The sequence below is a fragment of the Oncorhynchus keta genome, chromosome 15, assembly GCF_023373465.1.
Source record: "Oncorhynchus keta strain PuntledgeMale-10-30-2019 chromosome 15, Oket_V2, whole genome shotgun sequence".
Classification (NCBI taxonomy): Eukaryota; Metazoa; Chordata; class Actinopteri; order Salmoniformes; family Salmonidae; genus Oncorhynchus; species Oncorhynchus keta.
In genome coordinates, this window is record NC_068435.1 from 45,023,157 (window position 1) to 45,039,397 (window position 16,241).

The window sequence follows — 16,241 nt, forward strand, 5'->3', positions numbered from 1 at the left end:
TAAGATTGAAAATAGGTCAACGTTACACTTAGCCAACAGTAAAAGGGACAGTTTACTATCTTGTGATTTGTTGGCATCCTCTTCCTGACTGATTATGAGACATAGTTAACGCCACTCCTAGGAAAATTTTAATCTTGTCAAATGTTTTGTTATTAGACTGTTTTACCTCACAGCTCTGATGGCAACAAATGGAAGTCCGCTAGGAAAAGAGTATTTAATATGTCATTTCAGAGACAGGTACATTGAAAGCCTATCTGATCAAACTAAAATACAAACCATTCTTTGTGACAACAGAATGGGCAGGGCTGCCGTAGTAATAACTAGGAGAAAGGTTAACACGAAGATAACCAATAAAAACACAGTTGATCCCAAGTGTGTAATTGTTTTTCTTTAGGCCTTCAGACTAAACATTAACCGCTTGAACACATTAACCTTACTGATGATCCCAACTGGTATGATATCTGATCTATACATTCCATTTCTATGGTTACAACCTGGCAGTGTGAGTTTCCTGGTCCGGATTGGGGTCCAGGCCCAAGGCTGGTGTTGTACTGTTGAGGTTCTAAACTCAGCTGGTTCTATCTTCTGTAGCGGTACCTCTTGAAGTGGAACCACAGCTGGAAGATCCCGTTGGCGAACTGACAACGGAACCCGTGGCGGTGAGAGTACTCCCACTCGCGGTTAACGATCTTAAAGGCAATGTCCTCATATGGCGGGCCCGCATGGAACCGCAGAACCCCAAAGTCCTTGTTGTCGGGACTGGGTTCTAGGAAGTACTGCGGTGTTGAACGTTTGTTGATCAGGTCCGGATAGAAGATGTTGAACTTGTAGCCCTGGACGATCTTAGGCGGAGGGTTGTCGAAGTCGTAATGGGTCTGGTTATATTTGTTCCACTCGAAGCCTGTGTGGACCCTGTTGAAGAAGCGAGGTTTCCGGGGACGGTATTTATCAGCCCACAGGTACATCTTCCCTGTGAGGGGAAGCTCTACGCTAAACTGAGCCTCGTCCCCGCCCATGCCCTGTTTGGCGCGACGCACAAACTCATCCTCTGCATTCTCATTGGCATCACCTGGAGAACAAGGGGTGAGCAGAGAGAGAAAGATTGATTAATAGGACGATGGGTAGAGATAGGCCTTGTAAGAATGTCTGAGCGTTTTTGTGTATGTATGAATATGGGTGTGTAGAGCCTCTTACCTGTGACGGCGAGCTGTCTGCGTGAGAGGTGTAGTTTGTGTGTGTCTTCGTCAGGTGTGATGGTGTGTGTGTCCAGCGGTAGCTCTGAGGGAAGCAGCAGTGTGGGACTGTAGCGGCCAGAGTCATACTCTGCCTGGCTCTGCTGGATCAAATCCTCCTCTGTCAGAACAGCCTCTACCACCTCACCCTTCTCCTCTCCATCCCCCTCTTTCTCCCTGTCTCCCTCTGTGGATGGGCCCGCCACTTGCTCATCCTTCTCCTCTGCATCTCTCTTTTGATTGATGGAAGGGGAGGAAGAGGAGGGTCCAGGCACCCCTGAGGGAGTGTCTTTCTCGCTGTCGCTTCTGTGAATGAAAAATAGAGGCGGCAAAGGTCAAACCTAGTGTACTTGTGCGTGCGTGCATGCATGCGTGCGTAGAAAGAGGTTTGACGGTGTGTGTGCGTGTACTCACACAGCCTCGTCCTCAGGCTCCTCTTTGATGATCGGGAAGAGAGGCTCACTCTCCACTCCCTGCTCCTGTTTCAGCTTGAACAGCTTCTGACGCAACACGTCCTGGTGCCTCTCTCTCAACCTACAACACAGATAGGGGTTGACATTTTTTATTTGAGTCATTTAGCAAACACTCTTAGCCCGAGCGGCATACGATAAGAGTGTCTGTGAGTGGATACATTTCTGTACTTTTGCCTGTACTGGTCCCCAGTGGGAATCGAACCCACAACCCTGGCGCTGCAAGCACCATGCCCTACATGCAATCAACCGGTCCTCACCGTGCTCGGCCCATGAAGACCCTGACTTGCTGCATCAAGCTCTCCCAGTAGCCTATGTCCAGGTTGGATCCCCCAGCTCGGATCTTCGTCTCGATGTTGAGGTTCAGCGCCTGGAGCTGGCTGTACGTCTTTCCCTTAAACACTATCTGAACATCGGTGCTCACTGACGTGTTAATGCCATCGCGACGGTCACCTGGAGAACAGAGAGACAGTCAACTAAACAGTAAACCTCACTTGACAGACTAGGGCTGCACCAGAAATGGCACCCTATGCCCTAATTATATATTACACTACTTTTAACTAGGGTGCCATTTCCGACACTCCCTAGGAGAAAGAGACAGGGGGAGAAATGCCTAGGCGTAAAGTATAGAGGTTGATGATGGACAGCCAAGACATAAAATGGGCCAATGAGAGAGAGCAATACTGAGATGTCCATGTAGCTGGGCCTATGAGAGGTTGAGGTGGTGCACCTGGGCCTTTTCCAGATGCCTCCAGTTTCCGGAGCTTGCTGATCTCATCCTCTGTGATGGTGGTCATATCCCTCCAGAAGTCTACATTCTTCCCCTGCTCCAGCTCCATGTATACCTACAGAGAAAACACACAGGGTCACACACAAAAAAAAAAACTCTCTTCCTCTGCACACCACAATTTCTCAACCAACAAGCTCCATTTATTCTAGAAAGACAGTAAGCACACAAACACACACCTTGATATCTTCAAGCAGGTCGTCCATGTCAGTGACGGTGAGTCCGTTGAGGAAGGTGTAAGGTTCGTGCATCTCCACAGCCAGGTCGTCATCCTCGGCACTGATGTACTTAGCCAAAAGGTCTATGGGCTTAGCACGGCCGTCACGGATACGGATCTTAGACCTAAACACACAAACATTTATTAGCTAGAGGGCTCCACACAAATCCACACCGGCAGACACCGGAGCACTGAGGTGTTGTTTTTGAGTGAGTAAATGGAACCACCGTGCCTTCGGAAAGTATTCAGACCCCTTGACATTTTCCACATTTTGTGTGGTTAGCCTTATTCTAAAATGAATTTAAAAAATAAAAAAAATCCTCATCCATCAACACACCCAACAACAACAAAAGGGTATTCAGACTCTTTGCTATGAGACTCTAAATTGAGCTCAGGTGCATCCTGTTTCCATTGATCATCATTGATGTTTCTACAACTTGACTGGAGTCCACCTGTGGTAAATTCAATTGATTGGACAGGATTTGGAAAGGCACACACCGGTCTACATAAGGTCCCACAGTTGACCGTGCATGTCAGAGCAACAACCAAGCAATGAGGTCAAAGGAATTGTCCGTAGAACTCCGAGACAGGATTGTGACGAGGCACAGATCTGGGGAAAGGTACCAAAACATTTCTGCAGCATTGAAGGTCCCTAAGAACACAGTGGCCTCCATCCTTCTTATATGGAAGAAGTTTGAAACCACCAAGACTCTTCCTAGAGCTGGCAGCCCGGCCAAACTGAGCAATCGGGGGAGAAGGGCCTTGGTCTGGGAGGTGACCAAGATCCCGATGGTCCCTCTAACAGAGCTCTAGAGTTCCTCTGTGGAGATGGAAGAACCTTCCAGAAGGACAACCATCTCTGCCGCACTCCACCAATCAGGCCTTTATGGTAGAGCAGTGGCCAGACGGAAACCCCTCCTCAATAAAAGGCACATGACCGCCTGCTTGGAGTTTGCCAAAAGGCACCTAAAGGACTATGACCATGAGAAACAAGATTGTCTGGTCTGATGAAACCAAGATTGAACTCTTTGAATGTCAAGGTCATGTCTGGAGGAAACCTGGCACCATCTATAGGGTGTAGCATGGTGACAGTATCATGCATCACGTGGTGACAGAATCATGCTGTGGGGATGTTTTTTTTCACCGACGGGAACTGGGAGACTACCGGTAGTCAGGATCGAGGGAAAGATGAAAGGAGCAAAGTACAGAGAGATCCTTGATGAAAACCTACCCCAGAGCTCTCAGGACCTCAGACTGGGGCGAAGGTTAATATATGCCATTCAGCAGACGCTTTTATCCAAAGCGACTTACAGTCATGTGTGCATACATTCTACGTATGGTTCTACGTAAGGTTCACCTTCCAACAGGACAACGACCCTAAGCACACAGCCAAGACAACGCAGGAGTGGCTTTGGGACAAGTCTCTGAATGTCCCTGAGTGTCCCAGCCACAGCCTGGACTTGAACCCCATCGAACATCTCTGGAGAGACCTGAAAATAGCTGTGAAGCCACGCTCCCCATCAAACTTGACAGAGCTTGAGAGGATCTGCAGAGAAGAATGGAAGAAGCTCCCCAAATACAGGTGTGCCAAGCTTGTAGCATCATACCCAAGAAGACTCAAGGCTGTGATCGCTGCCAAAGGTGCTTCAACAATCTACCGAGTAAAGGGTCTGAATACTTGTGTAAATGTATTTTTTTTTTTTTATACATTTGCACTTTTTTTTAAAACACTGTTTTGCTTTGTCATTATGGGGTATTGTGTGTAGATTAATGAGGGAAAGAAACAATTTAATACATTTTAGAATACGGCTGTAATGTAACAAAATATGGAAAAAGTCAAGGTGTCTGAATACTTTCTGAATGCACTGCATGTGAGAGGTTTTTGAGGGTCAGGGTTTACAGAGGGATAGTAATGAAGGTGGCACCACTAACCGTAGCTTGGCCTGGTGCAAGTGAAAGTTGTCCTCTTGTTCCGCCCAGGTTTTGAAATGCTCTGCCTCCTTCTCTCTCTGCAGCATCTCCAGCTCGGTCTCTCTCATGGCCTTCTCTCTCTCCCTCTCCAGACGCAGCTGCTTCACCTAAACACAGGCAGACACACAAACACAGTTACACACACACACAGGTCCTGCTCTTGCATGGCTTTCTCTCTCTCGCTCTACATTGTCCTACAGTAAAATTGCATGACTTCGTTGCAGTCAAATGTAGTCCCAACCTCATTTTGTGTTAAAACTACATTGATTTAAAAGATTTTCAAACCACAACTATATGCACAAGGGCTACTTTTAACAATTTCCACTCATTTTTTTTTTTACAAAAACGAGTTTAGTAGAAGAATTGTGCAGATGTAACCCTAAGGTTTTTATGCGACCAACGTTTTCCAAAAACGATGTTTAAATATCTTCTCCGAATTAAGATTAAAAGATGTCTGCTATCAGTAATGATAGCTTGCGTTTGAAAAATCTCTTTTGGTTATTGAAGTACAGTAAATGAAGTGGATTTATACCCGGTGCCGGCACTACGGTAACAGAATTACATCATGGCTCCCTGATCTGTACTACACAGAAATGCATAAATATGGAAACGAATGTCATTTACAGCACAGTTTCACAAGTTTGGACATCACAGTAGAATACAATGCAGTACAATACAGCGCAGCAAAGTTCAGTAGAGTTTAGTTCAGTACAATATATACTCAGCAAAAAAAGAAACATCCTCTCACTGTCAACTGCGTTCATTTTCAGCAAACTTAACATGTGTAAATATTTGTATGAACATAACAAGATTCAACAACTGAGACATAAACTGAACAAGTTCCACAGTACTGCAGTGCATCTCCTCCTCATGGACTGCACCAGATTTGCTGTGAGATGTTACCCCACTCTTCCACCAAGGCACCTGCAAGTTCCCAGACATTTCTGGGGGGAATGGCCCTAGCCCTCACCATCTGATCCAACAGGTCCCAGACGTGCTCAATGAGATTGAGATCCGTGCTCTTCCCTGGCCATGGCCAAACACTGACATTCCTGTCTTGCAGGAAATCACGCACAGAACGAGCAGTACGGCTAGTGGCATTGTCATTGTCACCACATGAGGATGTCTTCCCTGTAGCGCACAGCGTTGAGATTGAGCTTGTTGTCATTGCAGGCAGTCCGATGATGCTGTGACATACCGCCCCAGACCATGACGGACCCTCCACCTCCAAATCGATCACGCTCCAGAGTACAGGCCTCGGTGTAACTCTCATTCATTTGACGATAAACGAGAATCCGACCATCACCCATGGTGAGACAAAACCGCGACTCGCCAATGAAGAGCACTTTTTGCCAGTCCTGTCTGGTCCAGTGACAGTGGGTTTATGACCACAGGCGACGTTGTTGCCGGTGATGTCTGGTGAGGACCTGCCTTACAACAGGTCTACAAGCCCTCAGTCCAGCCTCTCTCAGCCTATTGAGGACAGTCTGAGTACTGATGAAGGGATTGTGCGTTCCTGGTGTAACTCGGGCAGTTGTTGTTGCAATCCTGTACCTGTCCCGCAGGTGTGATGTTTGGATGTACTGATCCTGTGCAGGTGTTGTTACACATGGTCTGCCACTGCGAGGACGATCAGCTGTCCATTCTGTCTCCCTGTAGCGCTGTCTTAGGCGTCTTACAGTACAGACATTGCAATTTATTGCCCTGTCCACATCTAGAGTCCTCATGCCTCCTTGCAGCATGCCTAAGGCACGTTCACGCAGATGAGCAGGGACCATTGGCATCTTTCTTTTGGTGTTTTTCAGAGTAGAAAGGCCTTTTTAGTGTCCTAAGTTTTCATAACTGTGACCTTAATTGCCTACCGTCTGTAAGCTGTTAGTGTCTTAACGACCGTTCCACAGGTGCATGGTCATTAATTGTTTATGGTTCATTGAGCAAGCATGGGAAACAGAGTTTAAACCCTTTACAATGACGATCTGTGAAGATATTTGGATTTTTACGACTTATCTTTGAAAGACAGGGTCCTGAAAGAGGGACGTTTCTTACAGTTTATGACACTCTATTGTGCTCTACTCAATGTACAGTACTGTACTATCCAAACTTATGAAACATACCTCTATGACAGATTCAGATTTGGTTCAACTACTTTTAAAAGTCCATGGACGTCCATTGTCCATGGAAAGAGAGGGGGCTCGTGGGTATGTGTCAGTAAGACCTGGGAGAGGTGACATTAACTAGAGAGAAAGAGGGGGGCTTGTGGGTATGTGTCAGTAAGACCTGGGAGAGGTGACATTAACTAGAGAGAAAGAGAGGGGGCTCGTGGGTATGTGTCAGTAAGACCTGGGAGAGGTGACATTAACTAGAGAGAAAGAGAGAGGGGGTTGTCCAGACTCAGACTGTTTTAACACTGGGTTTGTCCACAAGAAAGACAAAGAAAACAGTTGTGAGCTGAACATAACAGTATGTCAGTGGAAGAGAGGACAGTAAGCAGGTGACCCAAGCAGGTGACTATTGTGATTTCCCATTGTAGCCAATTCAGTTGCAGTAATTCCGTTACAGATTTTTTGGTAGGTAATTCCTTTGCCAAATTGGTCACAAAATTACGAGTTTTAATCACATAATAATTCATTAACAAAATTGATATCAGTAAAATCACTGTAACTAATTGGTAGGTCTACCATTACTTGTTAATTTAACACCGATTTCAACTACCCTTGATTTATTATGCAGACCCAGAAAACGTGTGTTGCATAGAAGCATACCTTCTGCAGTTCTCTGCGATTCTCCTCCTGGATACGTTTGTTCCTGTCCTTCAGGTCCTTCTCACCCAGATGGCCAATGCCCTTCCTGTCCAGAGCCTGACCACAACAACAACAGAGAAATACACAAATTCCTCAGAGCCTTGTCTGATGAAGCCTGAAGACCTGACGTTGAATTGAATATAATTCGAAGTCGGGCAGAAATTAGCATTTCAGGAAAGTTTCATTTCATGACCTCTACAAGCCAGAATACTGAAAGAAATTATTGGTTATCCGTGTGGTTGTTCCTTTTGCTGGTAGGAATGTGAGACAAAATGACCAACAGAATAATGTCATCAACCCAACCTTCAGTGCGCTGTTCTGTAGATCATTTGTATTTCCGTTTTTTATTTTCAATACTGATGCAATTAGCACGTGACAAACACTTGCACAATATAGCCGAGCCTAACCGAAAGGCAAACACTTCCAGCTGATTGCGAGGAAACGTGTTACGGCTATTGTTTACATATTGTGCATCACGTGTAACGTGACAACAGATTGATAACACAAGTGACAGAACCTATCGGCGCTGCAAAAAGTCAGGTAGACACATTCCTGTGGAAACATTATCTCCACCTCCTACCGCCAATAGGACCAACAGCATGTACAACCTGCAAAATAAGTATAAATATTTTATTTTTAAAAATTCTGCCTTGTAGAGACTATTGCTTTTTCTTTTACAGCGACTTCTTTCAGATTGATATTCATGGAGTAACCATTGTATCAGTCTGCTGTTTAGACTAGGTCTGACAACCACTGCACTTCTAAAAGCAGGAGGTTGATAGTCCCATATACACCCATTTCTCAAGTGCTCATTCTCCTCTCCCCGTCTTACCTTCTGCCATTTGAAGGTGCCCAGCAGGTTGTTGTCTCCGAAGGGGTTGTCTGCATTGGTATAGCCCATGTACTCCTCACTCCAGCCCATCTTTTCTCTCTTCTTCCTCTCCTTGGCCTCCTTCTTGGCCAGTCGTCTGGCCCTCTTCTCCTCTGGGGTCTCCAGGGCCTTCAGCATCTCTCTCTGGTTCTTCTTCTCATCTCGTACCGAGGGACCGGCCTCTCCAGACCCCGGGCTGCCTCCACGGGCCCCGCCATCTGACCCAGAGCTCTTAGACGAGTCAGAGGATCCAGAGCGACGTCTATTACGCTCTTTGTCCCTTTGGTCCTTCCCTCTGCTTCCTTCTCTCCTCCCACGGTCTTCACTCCTCCGGCTGCTTCTTTCTCGACTTTTCTCCTTACATCGGCTTGGCTCCTTGTCTCGGCTTCTCATTCTCTCCCTGTCTCTCGTTCTCTCCCGCATCTGTCGTTCCCTTTCTCTGCTGGGGCTTCTACTCCCTCTGTCTGCACTCCTCTGCCATCTCCTCTCCCGGGCATTGTTCCCCCCGTCCCTCGATCTCTTCCGGTCTGCACTAGACCCTGAGTCGGACTGGGACTGGCTCCTGCCAATCATCTTCTCTCCTTTGTCTTCTCTTCTGCTCTTCTTTTTCTCTCTTTTCTTCCTTCCCTTTGGATCATCTGAGTCAGACCTGATGGATAGAAAAACGTTTAGTTGCAGATACAGTATGTGGGACATTTTTTGCGAACTACATACACAGTACATTTTTATTTCATATAGCTTAACCTGTAACGTTTACCTGGATCTGTCTTTTGATTTGCCCTTCAGTTTACGTCTCTTGTCGCTGTCTGAGTCGCTTCTCGATCCGGGATGGTCTCTGCTACGGGGCCGCTGTCCTTGTCGCCTCGTAGATCCACCACTGCTGTTCGAGTTTCCGCTCTCAGAACGCGCAATTCTCCGGGGTTTTATGTTTCGATCAATGGACCGACTCCGGCCTCTCTTCTCTTCGGGTGATCGTGATCTGCTTATTTTGGACCTGTTTCGATCCCGGTTCCGACTACGAGAGCCAGAACGGGACCGACGATGCTTTTTTGGACCCATGGCAAAAGAGTTCCCAAATTTTTGTGGTCCGTTCTCTTCTAGGTCGCGTAAATAGGACCTGTATAATTAATTTTGTTCGTAGCACACAACTGTATTGTATTTGAGGAGAGAAACACATTAAGAAAATTACAACCATAATTATTTAACTTAAACCACGAAGGGATCCTCTCCTAATAACCTTTATATTGATTTTGTTCACATTTGTTTAATTCTCAGGTATATTTAAAGCCTACCACTGGGACTTGTATTGAGCCCTGACGCAGTTTGTACGCGTCATATTATAAACTGACTGGTCGTTTGGTTTGGAGCAGAATGGGGGATGGTGAAATACAACTGCGCTTTTCTCAAGTATTTTATCATGATCAATGAAATCCGCACACTACATCCCATCTATAAGTATTTTGTATAGAAATACTTCAGTTGACACACAAATTGACATCGAAAATGCCAAGCAAGGCACTTCACATCAAAACAAACAACATTCGTGTTGTTGTAACGTCACACAATTGGACTGTTTTCCAGAAATGCAGTGAGTGTAGTTTTTAAAACCTCGAAAATAATGAAAGAGTTGTAAATACATTGCTATACACAATTAATTGGAGTACTTGTACAATAAACATGGTGAATAAAATGTATATCATGAAACGTTTTGGCAATTTTTGCAATGCTGATATGAGAAGTTTAAGTTCCATGTTTCATTGGAACTTCATTTCCCAGACGGCACTGCAATCTTATTGAACGTTTTGAGAGGAGAGGAGACTGCTTTCACTCCTCACATTGCTTGCCAGCAGGGACACAGACGTTCGCAGTTGAAAAATATATTCGGTGAATAATTAATGTTGTACAGACTTTGGCTGGTCCAAAACGAATTATTTTAGTATAACTATCAGTAGCAAAGTAACCGCTTTTTAAAATATTAATTAGATCAATAGCTAGCGCCTTATGCTAACTACTAGCTATATCCACGGCAGTCAGCTAGGTCGGTGAGCCTAACTACTGAAATACCAATACATTTATTTTTAGTATGAGTTTTTCTAAATTCAGCTATTTTATAAAGATAATTAGCCAGATAACACATTGCGCGGTTTCACAACAAATCCATCCACCTGAAGCAAAATAAAAGTTGGCTAACTAGCTTTTGTCCGCATCGCAAAATCGCAACAAAGAAAAAACCCCAAAACGTTTTTTTGCAGAATCAGGTGGCTAGCTAGGTTGTTACGTGTGTTCGAGTAAACAACGAGGTTAACTAGATTCGCTAGTTTGCTATATTACTATGGCGCAACATGGTCCTACTCACGTAGCAAGCTCACAGAAAGCATTAATGTTAGAAATGAAGAGCCTTCAAGAGGAGCCAGTCGAGGGCTTCAGAATAACATTGGTGGACGAGGCAGATTTATACAATTGGGAAGTGGCCATTTTTGGACCTCCTAACACCCACTATGAAGGAGGGTATTTCAAGGTAAGTTCGACGCGTAGGTATGTCAGCTTGTTTTGCAAATATGTTACATACACAAATGCTAATTTCCTAATTTATTTTGTTTGCTAACTAGCCACCATTCCTAATGGACAACTACATTGTTGGCTTCCGTTAATAATAGGCCCGTGAAAAACGTAACATCGCATCTGCATTCTATTGATGCAGCCTGCAGTGACAAGCAGTACTGTTTAGTGTCAAACTTGTTTCTGGGTCACGCTGTTGTTGCTCTCTAGTTTGGTCTACTCAGCACTGGGTTGCGACATCAGGATTACAATTGAATCCGGTTAGGTAGTTTAGGCCCCAGAGACGCATGTTGGGACATGTTGCTAACATATTTGCTTCTCTCCCTGTGTCCCACAGGCTCGCATCAAATTCCCCATTGACTACCCCTATTCACCACCTGCTTTCCGTTTCCTCACCAAGATGTGGCACCCCAACATCTATGAGGTAAGAAGAGATACAAATTTAAATTCTAGAAGAATACATTGTGTAACCTTTTATTAAACTAGGCAAGTCAGTTAAGAACAAATTCTCATTTACAGTGACAGCCAAAAGAGACAACGGCAGCTGTATGGTACTCTCAATCACAGCTGAATGTGATTCAGCCTAGATTCGAACCAGGGACTGCAGTGACGCACGCATCTTGCACTGAGATGCGGTGCCTTAGACTGCTGCGCCAATTAATTACTCCATGTAATTCATTTTCAGACATTTTGTGGTGTTAATCTACATTTCTCTCCATCTTTTTGTGGCCTAATCCTAGTCACACCTGCAATTTGTGAACATGAACCTGTCTGTATATTAATTTTAGCCTCTTCCCTGTGTTAGAATGGGGACGTGTGTATATCCATTCTGCACCCTCCAGTTGATGACCCTCAGAGTGGAGAGCTGCCCTCTGAGAGGTGGAACCCTACCCAGAATGTTAGGTACACATCTCAGCATGTTCTCTAACCCCACATCCCCTTCTCTCTGTACCTTTTCCTTCTGCTTCATTTTTTTCTCTGTGACCTTCTCCCATTACCAAACAGTTGACAAATTCAGCTAGGTCCCTCCCTGTTTCATTTGGTTTGCTTCCGTTTTAGGAAATGTTTTCCAACAGAATCCATAGAATTAATACACCCCTGCTCTCCCTCTGCTTACTATATCACTCTCCCTTCTATCACGCTCCCAATTCATCCCTTCTTTCTCTGTCCCTCTCCTCTATGCCCCGCTCTCTCCCATTGTGCTGTGTCACTCGTACTCAGACATGTGTCATGTGATCTATCTGGCTTCAGTGGAACCTCTCCAAGACTGCACAGAAACCCTGTTACACTTTGTTTATTTTCTGTCTGACCCAGTTAAGTGGAATACTATAAGTCATTTTTGTCAGTTCTAATTTAAGAAGTTGTAGGTCTTATTTTTTACTAGCAACATTTTAGGTTTATATCAACATCGACAGGCATAAATATCCTAGCCTGTATCCCACAAAGCAGGATCAATGAGTCAACCAGCTTACTTCGATAGGAACTGCTTGGTGCTTCTTTCTGACATCAAACCCTCTGTGTGGCTCCTGTAGGACCATCCTTCTAAGTGTCATCTCTCTGCTGAACGAGCCCAACACCTTCTCCCCGGCCAATGTGGATGCCTCTGTCATGTACCGTAAGTGGAGAGACAGCAAGGGCAAGGACAGAGAGTACGCAGAGATCATTCGGTAGGTACACACACAAAGGACAGAGTGTAGCATGCATACATACCGCAAGTACAAGGACCGAGAGTACAGCGCACACACTTATTCACCCTCCCTATCTCCCTGTCTCTCAGGAAGCAGGTGTTGGCCACTAAGGCTGAGGCGGAACGCGACGGGGTGAAGGTTCCCACCACACTGGCCGAATACTGTGTCCGCACTCGCGCCCCGCCACCTGACGAGGGCTCTGACCTCTTCTATGACGATTACTATGACGACGAGGATCTGGAGGATGAAGACGACTGCTGCTACGATGAAGATGACTCTGGGACAGAGGAGTCGTGACGCGTCCTAAATGTGAACCTGGATGGCTGACGCATGCGCTCCCTGACTTCTCCCATAGGAGAGACAGTTCTGAAAGGACTACTTCACATATTTTAAACCTCTCACTTTTTCTATCCACAGATGGCAAGTGGTTCTCCTCCGCCGTTTCTTCTCAGAATCCAAGAACACTTAGGCTGGGCCTGATGTGCTCAGTTTTCTACCAGTGGAAAGGCTGCACCTGTTGTTTTCTGAAAGGATTGACTAAAATAAAGCAAAAAATGACATGCTACCTTTTGTCCTTGTTGACTACCTGTTAAAAAAAAAACGGGTGTCAACATTGCACTGGTGAAAACACTTGGTAAATCAGGCCCATAAGTTAGATCTCTCACTTGTTAAGTTTCCCTTCAACTTGCCACCTCTAGTTCCCTCACCTATAGACTTCATTGACTGAACAGGTGACTGAAGACTTCTCCATCTGTCATGGTATCTGTGTGACTGACACAGCAGAACTTCTTTATCTCCAAGATGAGGTTCTGTGTTCTCACCACCCTTACATTTTTGTGCGAGGGAAAACGGACGATACATTTTGCAACATGGGTGTTTCTGCATGTCAGACATCTTGGACACGTTAAATTTTCTCTTAGATGGACCGTTGCTCTTGTCGCCATACTGGTTTGATTGAATTTAGAAAAAAGTGTGATCATGGAAACGCTAATGACTTCTGTCTGGGGGTCCCCAGGTTGAGCTTGAGCTGTGGCCCAAACCCAGTTTGAACATTTTAATAGTGTTTTGCTGGCTTAGAGAACACCAGCTCAGATAGTTACGGCTGTCATTTGAAAGTGGAGTGTGTGCTTCTAAAGCGCCCAACGATGCTGCGGCAACCAGTTCTCCTGCGTTTGGACAGAATCTCCTCAGAGACCCTTTGCTCATCAAGGTTCTCCTCTGCGAAGCAGGATGGAGCCAGCGATCTCAACCAGTGGAGCCCAACTATGGAGAGAAAAGAAAAGTTAGCTGTATGGGTTTAGCAGCTTCATAATTAGCTACGTTTGCAGTTTTTATTCTTTCATTGAGAATTATGCCTGTAGTCTTTGTTAGAGAATGCTTTCAAATGTCCTGGGGTCGATGTTGGTGGGTTTCTGTAGGAAGATTGTATCTCTTCAATATGTTGTATCAGTCAGCAAGCAGTGGGAATTGGGAACGAAAATGGCAGCCACTTTTGTTTTTGCTTATTTATTTTGTGTGTGCTGCTGGGGGGTGCTATCATGAATCTCCAAACAGGTGTGGGTGGGTGTGTGTGTGTGTCAGCAATATTGGATGTTGCATTTTATTCTAATTTGGCTTAATTTAACTTCCTCTGGATATTTAAGAATGCTAATTTTTTATTTTAAGGTGGTAATGTGATCTAGTTTATCCTACCTGGTGGCTTCAGATATGGTTTACAGTAACATGTACACTTACTGATATGCACATGGACCTTTTCATTTTATTTACATGTATTTTATTTTTTGCCTAAATAAAACTGAACAAATAAAGATCATTATCGGAAAACAAATTGTATTTTCTTCCTCCTACACCCAATTGAAATGGGCAGTATACATTTCTATTAAAAATATCAAATGGAAATATCACATTTACATAAGTATTCAGACCCTTTACTCTGTACTTTGTTGAAGGACCTTTGGCAGTGATTACAGCCTTCTTGGGTATGACGCTACAAGCTTGGCACACCCGTATTTGGGGAGTTTCTCCCATTCTTCTCTGCAGGTCCTCTCAAGCTCTGCCAGGTTGAATGGGGAGCATTACTGCACAGCTATTTTCAGGTCTCTCCAGAGATGTTCGATTGGGTTCAAGTCTGGGCTCTGGCTGGGCCACTCAGGGACGTTCAGGGACTTGTCCTGAAGCCACTCCTGCGTTGTCTTGGCTGTGTGCTTAGGGTCGTTGTCCTGTTGGACGGTGAACTGTTTCCCCAGTCTGTGGACCAGAAAGCTCTAGAGCAGGTTTTCATCAAGGATCTCTCTACTTTGCTCCGTTCATCTCCCTTGATCCTGACTAGCCACCCAGTCCCTGCTGCTGAAAAACATCCCCACAGCATGATGCTGCCACCACCATGCTTCAAAGTAGGGATGGTGCCAGGTTTCCTCCAGATGTGACGCTTGGCATTCAGGCCAAAGAGTTCAATCTTGTTTTCACCAGACCAGAGAATCTTGTTTCTCATGCTCTGAGAGTCCTTTAGGTGCCTTTTGGCAAACTCCAAGCGGGCTGTCATGTGCTTTTTACTGAGGAGTGGCTTCCGTCTGGCCACTCTACCATAAAGGCCTGATTGGTGGAGTGCTGCAGAGATGGTTGTCCTTCTGAAAGGTTCTCCCATCTCCACAGAAGAATTCTGGAGCTCTGTTAGAGTGACTATTGGGTTCTTGGTCACCTCCCTGACCCGAATGCTATTTGGCCAGGCGGACAGCTCTAGGAAGTCTTGGTGGTTCCAAACTTCTTCCATTTAAGAATGATGGAGGCCGCTGTGTTCTTGGGGACTTTCAATGCTGCAGACATTTTTGGTACCCTTCCCCAGATCTGTGCCTCGACAAAATCCTGTCTCAGAGCTCTACGGACAATTCCTTCAACCTCATAGCTTGGTCTTGTGGGACCTTATATAGACAGGTGTGTGCCTTTCCAAATCATGTCCAATCAATTCAATTTACTACAGGTCGACTTCAATCAAATTGTAGAAACATCTCAAGGATGATCAATAGAAACAGGATGCACCTTTGCTCAACTTTGAGTCTCATAGCAAAGGGTCTGAATACTTATGTAATAAGGTAATACATTTGCAAAAATATCTAAAAACCAGTTTTCACTTTGTCAATATTGTGTGTAGGGGTATTGTGTGTAGATTGATTAAGATTTTAGAATAAGGCTGTAACGTAACAAAATGTAGAAAAAGTCAAGGGGTCTGAATACTTTCCTAATGCACTGTATATGTCCCATTGTTTCAAATCAAGTTTATTTGTCACGTGCGCCGAATACAACAGGTATAAACCTTACAGTGAAATGCTTACTTACAGGCTCTAACCAATGGTGCCAAAAAAAGGTATGTGTGTGTGTGTAGGTAGGTAAGTAAAGAAATAAAACAACATTAGAAAGACGTTTGAAAAAAGAGTAGCAAGGCTATATACAGATACCTGTTAGTCAGGCATATTGAGGTAGTATGTACATGTAGGTTTGGCATTTAAAACACTGCAATGGAGATGGGACAAATTTTCTGACATTGAAACTAAGGAACTTTTCCAGGCAAAACCTTCTCAAACCTCAGCAGCACTGATAAGCTTTCATTTCTTTGACCCTCTTTCCTACTGATCAACTTTTGGCCTCAAT

The 16,241-nt window shown here is 44.8% G+C and overlaps 2 protein-coding genes across 2 annotated transcripts; one reads left to right on the forward strand and one right to left on the reverse strand.

Annotated features, from left to right (window-relative positions):
* Positions 1-200: 200 nt before the first annotated feature.
* Positions 201-9,568, reverse strand: LOC118395046 (cactin). The gene is made up of 10 exons (XM_035788827.2): positions 9,107-9,568; positions 8,311-8,998; positions 7,440-7,535; positions 4,639-4,784; positions 2,669-2,831; positions 2,433-2,547; positions 1,963-2,155; positions 1,647-1,766; positions 1,195-1,538; positions 201-1,069 (listed from the first exon to the last, which is right to left on the reverse strand). Exons 1-10 carry the CDS (start codon positions 9,406-9,408, stop codon positions 579-581), a joined length of 2,658 nt encoding a protein of 885 aa, XP_035644720.1. The 5' UTR covers positions 9,409-9,568; the 3' UTR covers positions 201-578.
* Positions 9,569-10,171: 603 nt separating this feature from the next.
* LOC118395047 (ubiquitin-conjugating enzyme E2 R1) lies at positions 10,172-14,424 on the forward strand. Its single transcript, XM_035788828.2, has 5 exons — positions 10,172-10,867; positions 11,246-11,332; positions 11,714-11,811; positions 12,441-12,575; positions 12,686-14,424. Exons 1-5 carry the CDS (start codon positions 10,682-10,684, stop codon positions 12,891-12,893), a joined length of 714 nt encoding a protein of 237 aa, XP_035644721.1. The 5' UTR covers positions 10,172-10,681; the 3' UTR covers positions 12,894-14,424.
* The last annotated feature ends 1,817 nt before the right edge of the window (positions 14,425-16,241 follow it).